The sequence below is a fragment of the Orycteropus afer genome, unplaced genomic scaffold (genome assembly GCF_000298275.1).
Source record: "Orycteropus afer afer isolate SDZICR_OR568_19922 unplaced genomic scaffold, OryAfe1.0 scaffold00223, whole genome shotgun sequence".
Classification (NCBI taxonomy): Eukaryota; Metazoa; Chordata; class Mammalia; order Tubulidentata; family Orycteropodidae; genus Orycteropus; species Orycteropus afer.
In genome coordinates this window covers 2271672-2280707 of record NW_006921810.1, presented here as the reverse complement: position 1 = coordinate 2280707, position 9036 = coordinate 2271672, and the positions used below count along the sequence as shown (strand labels likewise).

At 44.7% G+C, this 9036-nt stretch overlaps 1 protein-coding gene across 1 annotated transcript in view; it reads right to left on the bottom strand.

Annotated features, from left to right (window-relative positions):
• Positions 1–4858, bottom strand: part of PPM1L (protein phosphatase, Mg2+/Mn2+ dependent 1L) — a 525772-nt gene extending 520914 nt beyond the window's left edge. The window contains exon 1 of the mRNA XM_007948767.1: positions 4460–4858. Within this exon, the coding sequence (XP_007946958.1) occupies positions 4460–4858 (399 nt within the window). The remainder of the gene's footprint in view (positions 1–4459) is intronic.
• Between the last annotated feature and the right edge of the window lie 4178 nt (positions 4859–9036).

Below are 9036 nucleotides of genomic sequence, written 5' to 3'. Positions count from 1 at the left end.
TTTATTAATTAAACATAGATAATATTTCTTTTCATTAATAAGAAAATTTCCACTTGAAGCCAGGATAATACTTTCCCAGTGCCAGGATACCTGGAATCCTGAATTAATAATCAGAAATGCACCAGAAGTTAGAACAATAACAGATTAAAAGTTTTGGGGATAGTTAATGAATTATCCCTGCCCAACATACACCTCTTTCAGTGATCAAAGTTGTGATGTCTGTATGTACAATCTCTCTTGGACACTGTTCAGATTTCTAGCTCTCTGAGCTTTCTTCTTTCATGTACTTTTCTCCCTTAAGTCCTTAAATAGAGTTAATACAACTGATGAGAGTGTACCTTATATGCATTATTATCCCAATTTTTCAGATAAAGAAATTCCTAGATTAAACATGATTAAGCAATGTGTCCAAGGTCATACAGCTAGTATAAGGTAAACCAGATTTTTTTTCCTGGGCTGCCCACCTCTTAGTCTGAAATATCCCTCCCCTGTGTTCTCATAAAGGACCTCTTGTGGTACAGTGATTAAGGTTCTGGGCTACTAACAAAAAGGTCGGAGGTTCAAGTGCCCCAGCCACTTCATGGAAGAAAGATGAGGCAATTGGCTTCCATAAAGATTTACAGCCTTGGAAACCCTATAGGGGTTGCTGTAAGTCAGAATCAACTCAATGGCAGTAAGCATTTATTTGTATGTTCCCATAACACCCTAAACATACCATGACTGTAATTTTTTATATCCAGGTCTTGTCTCTATTACTAGAGTGAAATTTTTCAAAAATGAAGGTCATATCTCATTCATCCTTATATCCCCAGAGTGCTATCTATCTAGGTAAGTGTGCAAACTAATTTTCCAAAGGTTTAATATAAAGATCACCACAGGACTAATGGACCGTGTCAACCACAGTTTTCACTACCCTGAGACCAGAAGAGCTAGATGGTGCCCAGCTGCCACTACCGACTGCTCTCCTTAGATCCCAGTATAAGGTCCTAGACAGAGAGAGGGGGAATAAAATGTAGAACAAAATTCAAAATAAAAAAGAGACCAGGCTTACTGCTCTGATAGAGACTGGTGGAAACCACAAAACTGTGGCCCTTAGACACCCTTCAAGCCTGGAACAGAACCCACCCCCAAGGGTCAACATTCAGCCAAACAATAGGCAGCCTTATAAAGTAAATGGTAACACCAGAGAGGAATGTACTCCTCAGTACAATCAAACATCCAAGACCAAAAGGGCACAGCACTTGCCCAAAACAAAGCTCAGAAAGCATGAAGAAGCAAGCAAGAAGGATGAATGGAAACCGGGAAACCAGGGAAGAAGTGGGAAGAGTGCTGTTAATGTAAAGTGACTCCAACAAATATCACGAAATAAAATGTGTATATATTGTCGAATGGAAACTAATCTCTGTAAACTTTCACCTAAACTACCATAAATAAATAAAAAGAAAGAAAAATAAAGATTACCAAACCAAGGCCTCAAAAAGCCATGTTGTCTTGGTAAAGTCACAACTTCTCTAGCCATCAGCTTCTCATCTAAAAAATATGATGAAATAGATTACAAGGTGGCTCAGGTCCCCATGATTTAGATGGTCTCTAGCTTTTTAGAGGAGCTCTGGTGGCATAGTACCTAAGTATTTGACTGCTAACCAGAAGACTGGCAGTTCAAACCCACCAGCCACTCCTTGGAAGGAAGATGGGGCAATCTACTTCTGTAGTGATACTGCCTCGGAAACCCAAGGAGGGGTCTCTATGAGTCGGGTCTGACTCCACAGCAGTTGAGTCTGGTTTTTGGTTTGGTTTGGCTTTTTAAAGCCTACTTTATTAGTCTGAATAATTAAAAGTAAATTAAACTCTTCATTTATTTTCTTTACCACTCTACAGACAGTACATATACAAAAAACATATAAAAAAAGGAAGCCTTTTCTGAAAGTAGGTAACTATCATTTATACCAAAAGCAAACAGTGGCACCCTCATCTGGTGAATGTTAAAGAAACTAAACTAAAAATAGACAAAAATTAGATGGTGGGATTTTCTTTAATGATCCACAAAAATAAGCAAGAGAGAAATTACCTAAAATTATTCATTATTATAGCTCTCAATAGCCATTAAGTAACTTCTTTTATAGCACTTCCTTTATTTTGCCCCAACACAAATCTCAAAGAAATGAACTGGCTGCACCCTATAAAATATTATAGAGAGAACAATTAATCTATTTTTAAGAGTATTGATAGCATTAATTATTTTGAAACCAGCAGACATTTTTTAACATAAGGCACAGTGAAAAGCATGTCACAGTTTGGCTAACAATGATCATCACTTCTCTCTTTTTTTTTTTTCCTAATGTAATGAAAAGCCATGTATATGTAAAATACTTTAAGTGAAATAAAAGTATCTCTTGTCCCTTTTCTGGATGGTATTTACCATAAGATAATTGGAAATTTTTCAACCTGAAATTAGGTCTACAGCTTTCAGGTTTTAGAAAATCAACTTTAAAAAAAAAAAAAAATTTAATTACCCATTCACTTACACATACATGCTCAAAACATGCCAGTACAGCACACCCAGACAACCACAACCTCAAAGTTTCACAACTTTGAGGATGAATATAACATTTACACGTTTAAGTTAAAAATAAAAGTGTGCTAAGACTAGAGGCAGATTATCTCATCTGTTAACAAATTTCATATAAATATATATAAGCTTATTAAATAATTTACAACCAAAAGGCTGGCGGTTCAAACCCACCAGCCACTCCTCGGAAGGAAGGCTGGGCAATCTACTTCCATAGATACACGGCCTGGGAAGCTCAAGGAGGGGTCCCTATGAGTCGAAGTGACTAGACAGCAGCGAGTTTGTTTTTTGGTTTTGGAGGCAAAATGAAAATACAGACCTTCTAACTCAAGCCAAAAAAAAAAAAAACAAACCAGTCTTTATAGTGGTAACTTTGTCATTCAGGTACATTTTACCCAAGTATGAAGCATATCTTCCCTCCATTAACTTCACAGTTTTTCACCTACCAAGTGATCCAATAGAGGGGAACCCACACTACCTAAGAGGATACAAAATTAAAACAATGAGAAACTTTCATTCCAAAGACAAAAAGGAGGTAAAGAGGGCGCAGGTTAAGGGAAAACAGCAGAAACTGATACAGCTCCCCAAATAAATTTTCCTAAGTCTCTCATTCCTGGCGAAATTCGTTCTTTTGGAAGGATTAGCTGAGGGCTAGGTAGGTGGAGTGCCTTATATCAAAGACAGGATGTAGCAAACATAACCAACTAAGAACTTTCATAATGTTCACCCAAAACAAAGGCCAAAAAACAAGCAAACGTTTGAAAGAGAATGATAACCCTTTCATTCCACCCAGAGACCAGAAAGGGCTTGAAAGAGAGTTGGGCGTAAAACTGTACGGGAGCAAGGGGGTGCAGGACTGGGGTGCATAAAGAAAATATACGCCCCCCCAAAAAACAAAAAGTATACAGCAAAAAAAACGCTGTTACAACAAATTGCCAAATTAAGAAAGATATTAGGTGGCCTGGTGCGGCGCACGACGATGGAGCCACATTTCCCACCCATCAGCCTGGGCCCATGCCCTCTGACTGGAGCCAACCCTCGTCTGGTCCTCCAGGAAACCTGAGCCCCAGCGCAAACAGTGTGTGCCGCAGAAATGTGAAAGAGAGACCTGAACCGGCTTCTAGCCCCCTTTCCTGCTCGCAGATGAACCCCAAACCAAGGAGTCTACAAGCAGGGAGACTTCTGAGCCCCCATGCCTACCATGACACGGGTGAGGTCGGGGGCACCGCCTTCTCTGCGGTCACTGCCACCTCTTCTGCAAAGGCCAAGGGCACGTCGGTCCCGCGCTGCGATTCAGCTAAAACAAGGCGGCCAGCAAGGCGCTCCTGCCAAACGTCAGAATTGCACTTACACAAAGTTGATGGAGTTGAGGAGAAGCGCAGTGCTGCCCCTTGGGTTTCTACCCATAGTGAAAGGGTTAGGAAGGAGTCACTGCTTCCTTCACCCGAACTGATTTAGTCTCTTTTCCCTAACAGAACATCAAAGATTTTTCTTCTTTCTTTGGGACCTCAAACCCTGAATTGGGGCACTGAGGCCCGAGGCCAAAGTTCACTGGAGGCACCATTAATTCTCGTGGTTAATCCCTGCAAAACTAGCACCTGCTGGGTTCTGGCCTTAGGAACCTCATAAATTAAGGAACATGAAACAGACTGTGGTTGACTCTCCCTTCCTCAAATCACACCGCCGGCCCAAGCGATCTGGACACAACAATGTTTTTGGCAACTTCAGCCACACTTGGAACGAGTGGCTTTGTCCAGAGCAGCACCAGGTCATCACCACGCCCCTAGCATCCAGATCCTAGCCCGCCTCGCAGACGACACACTGTTTACACACACAGAGAGAGAGAGAGAGAGAGAGAGAGAGAGAAATAAAGTCCTGAGGAAGTCCTACCTCGCCCCCGTGCCCGTCGAAGATCCCAAAGATGGAGGGGTGCGTCTTGTTGGCCAGGTCTGTAAGAACTTCAAAGCGGTCCTCCATGTGGTCTCTCCGGCCCTGGATGGAGTACACAGCTACGTTGTGACTCTTGAACTCCCAAGTCTTGGAAAACTCGGCCTCTAGCACGTCCAGCCCCCCGAGGCGATCATTCTGCATGATCTCCGCCACCTTGCCCTTCACCATCTTCACGGCGTCCCGGCTGGACTTGACGATGGTCTTCACCTCGTCCGTGTGGAAGAAGTAACTCCACAGCGCCAGACTGATGCACAGCAGGAAGAGCGTCTCGGGTCTCAGCAAGAAGTAGCGCATGATGCGACCCAGCAAAGACAGCAAAGTCATTGTATCCTCTATCATTTATTATCGCTCGAGCCCCAACCACCAGCAGCGATGCGCGCCCCAAAGGCTCTCCGGGTCCCGGAACACTGCGGGGACTGCCCGCGGGGAGGGAGGTGGAGCAGCGGTTGAGGGTGGAGGGAAGAGGCGCGCGTAACAGAGCAGGAGGCAGGCGAGCTAGCTGCTCCGAGCAGGCACCGAGAGCCGAGGCAGTTTCCCTTTTGTCTCTCGGCTTCTGCTGCTTCGAGGCCCGCGCCCTGCGCACCGGCGCCCGTGCCCGCCGCCTGCGCCGCCTCCCCTCCCTGCGCCCCTTTGTGAGGCGGCGGCTGTCGAGACGACAGCGGCAGCAGCAGCACCAGCCGCCGCGGGTGCCCGGGCTTGGCGAAAAGAATCAAGTTAAAGTTGCGGCCGGGTGGGTCCGCTGAGGTGGGCAGGAGAGTTCGGAGCACCAGCACCCGCACAGTCCCTCCGGGGGTGCCCCTTTACGGCTCCAGGGAGCGAGCAGCAGGTGAGGAAGCGCGGGGCGCGAGAGCCAGTGGGCGAGGGATGCACGTCCCCTTGGCCGCCGCTGCAGGGGAGCCCAGAGCTGGCCCAGCGCTCCGTGTCCTTCACACACCCCGGGGCCCAAGAGAATAAAGTTTTGCCGGAGCCTGGGTAAAGGCGGGGGTACGCTGAACCCGGCGACGCGGCACGATCGGCGCTGAGCCGCAGGCAGGCGGCCGGGCTCTTCCTGCCTCTCCGCGGCGCCTCCCGCCTCAGCTCGGCTGGACTCGGGTCTGCTCGGTTTCGCTCGCGCGCTCCCTCCTGGAGCCCAGGCTCGCGCACGCCCCGCCCAGCATGAGCTCGCTCCGCCCCTCCTCGCCCCGCCCCCTGAGCCTAGGTTTATGTCTTCGAGATGCTCCCGCCGAATTGTCAAAAGTCTGGTGAAGCTTGTCTGCGGCTAACGAGCGCTTCAGGCCGGAGCGGTCCAGGCGAACTAAGGGGGAGGAAAGGAAAGGTCTACTGCCTAGTTGGCGCGGATATTCGTTCCTTCCTCCTGTATGGACTCCCAGGGCAATGTAAAGCCGACTGTGGTAGTCTTAGCGTTGGTTTCTCCGGAGCTGATGCTGCAGGCTGGAATATAGAGGGACGCACGTGAGCGTTCCCCCCTCCCTCTCGGTGGCAGGCAGCACGATAGTGCGATCCCCGCCTCGCCAGGCTTAAGGCAAGCGAGAAGGGACGCATTTCTCCCAACTCGCAAAGCGACGCGAAGATCAGGCCCGGCTGCTGGCCACTGGGTGCCACGGTACTTTGCGACAGCGGGCTCTGTCCGTTTCTCCCTGGAGGCGGAGAGCGGGCCTGGGGCCTAGCAGCCTTCTCGCGATAAGAAAAGTTCCGCCCGAGAGCATAGAATGGGAAACTCGGAGCCACAAGTAAAGATGCTCTGTTAACCTTACGAGGGGCGAAGAAGGGCTGGCCTCTGTATCCCGGCCCCTTGCTAGAGGCCGCCTCTCGTGGGACAGGGGTCTGAGCAGTCACGAATGCCTTCTTCAGTTCTGACCCTTCCACGGGGTGTGCAGAGTCTCCGGGTGTGGCCCCGGGGCGCTCCTGACCAGGTGGCGCCGGACCTTGCGAGGGCTCTGGCTCTGATGCTCAAGTTTAAAATTGCCTTTGAAGCTTCACACGAGTGGCCTCCACCACCTCCTCAGTCATCACAGAAAGTGAAGTCGGGGGCAGGGAGAACGACAGGGGATGTCCTTCGGTAAGCGGATGTGAAATGCCGCGGATATCGTCAAGGATAACCTGGTGAATGTAGGCAGGTGTGGGTGGGCCTTGAAGGTGTTCGGCATCGGTGCAAGAAAAAAAAAAAACAATGTATGAGTGTGCTTAGAATACTGAACAAATAAGCTTTAAAGGAAAATATTAACTCCTACTTTGTCACATAGGGTCACTGAGTCGGAAACGACTTGATGGCGCACAACCACCACCACTCCTGTCCAGGAAAAAGAGTGCTGATCAGCAGCGTCCTGTTCACTAGTCTGGAGAGAGTGTCCCCTAAGCACTTCTACTTGGTATGATCCCAATTACATCCTAAGAAAAAGATGAGAGTAAAATATCAGGAGAAAATTCACAAAAATGCTCATGGTGGTTAATTACAATAAAGTAATACGTGGTTTTCATTCTTCCCTTTAGACTTGCTGTTTTTTACAACTTTTTCAAAGTTTCTGCAGAAGGCATAGATTTCTATCATAACCAAAAACTAAAAAAATTTAGCACTTAATGGCAGATGAGCTCACCTATATAAACATACATAGGAAAGGCAGGAAGAAAATACCCAGAACTGTTAACAGTATGTTGTTTTTGACATCTAGGATTATGGTGTCCTGTTCTGTCTTGAACTTTTTGGTATTTTTCTATTTCATAAATAAAGAAACAGTTTAGAAATAAATTAGGTCATTTTGTTTAATAGTCATGCATTAAGTCCCCATATGAGATAATTAACACAAAAGCCTTTAGGAACTGCAAACACAAGGATGGCTGAAAAGAGGGCTTGACTTGATTAGTTAATATTATGCAGATAAGTTTACAACATTCTTACCCATAAACTAACAAATGGTTTTTGAATGCATTATCAGGCTCTCTGCCAATGAATCTGTTTCTCTGTGGCAAAGGGGACTTGCAGATAAGCTGATCAAGATTCCAGAAACTACAAATTAAACCAGGACCTGGAGAAGAAGTAAAATTTCAAACCCAGAGGCCCATCCAGCCTGTCCACAAGATTACTATATTGATGACAACAGAGCAGACATTCATGAGAGGCAAGATTTCTATTTCCCACATATCTAAATTAAGAAAAGGGAAGACCTCTCTGGTCCTCTGGAGGTTAAATAACAAAAGGAGGGCTTGACTTAATTAATTAATAACTCCAGATATCCTGCAGACTCTGGAGAGATTTGCTTTGACATTTACACCTAAGTAGTTCATCTGTGAGAAAATCAATAGAGTGATTTTTCAAGCCAACTCTGTAGGCATTTTCCTATTAAGAAATTCATGTAGTTTACATAGTAGTTTCTGAAACCTTTTTGTTATTGTTTACTATGAATGTTAATATTATATTAGAAAAACAAAAAAAGAACTTCTAATGACTAACATTTGCATGTTCCTTGAAAATTTGTATTTTAATTTTTTCTCATAATAATTTTATAAGGAAGATACTAAAAAAAAAAAAAAATGCCATCAAGTTGATTCCAACTTATGGCAACCCCATATATTGTAGAATAGAGCTGCTCCATAGGGTTTTCAAGGCTTTAACCTTTCAGAAGCAGATTGCCAGGCCTTGCTTCCAAAGTTCCTGTCAATGGGTTTGAACCACCAACCTTTTAGTTTGTAGTCTAACACTTAAATGATTTTTGCCACCCAGGGACTCCTATGAGTAAGAAAGAAGAGCTGTTATCTCTATTTATAAATACGGGGAAAGTGAGGCACAAAGATATTAAATAAATATCACAATTCAGCAAGTAAGAGATTGAAAATTCAAACTCAAGTGTTCGGACTACCAATTCAGTACTTTTATTGATTGCCCAATGATTTTGAGATAATTAGGCTATTATACTTCCCTAAGACCATTTCAAAGAAGCTCTGGTGGCACAATGGTTAAGCATTCAGCTGCTAACCAAAAGGTTGGCAGTTTGAATCCGCCCAGAGACTCTGCAGGAAAAGAGCTGGCAGTCTCCTTACTTTAAGATTGCCTAGGAAACCCTACGGAGTAGTTCTACTCTCCGCATGGTGTTGATAGGAGTTGAAAATTGACTCAGTGGCACTTAACAACCACCGCAGGAACTGTTTCAGCAGATCTCTATTAGAGAAATCTCAAAAAGAATACACAAACTCTCTACAATTCTGATTTTAGCCTTTAGGGCAAGTATTAATAATACTTGTAAAGCAAGAAATGTTCAAATAAACTGTCCTTCATCTCTGCATTAAAACCATAAAATAATCTGTTGCTTCAGGAAAATAATGTCCAAATTTCACAGGAAGGAAAGAGGTACCATAGAATGTACATTATGCAAATACTTTAGCTTTACAAATGACATAGTAATGAACAGAGAGCTAATTGCAATACTAGATTTTTATGAGATACAATTGTGACAAGATAGTTACTAGGTAATTACCATTTTCTTTTTTTTTTTTTAATTTTATTTTGATTTGGGTGAAGATTT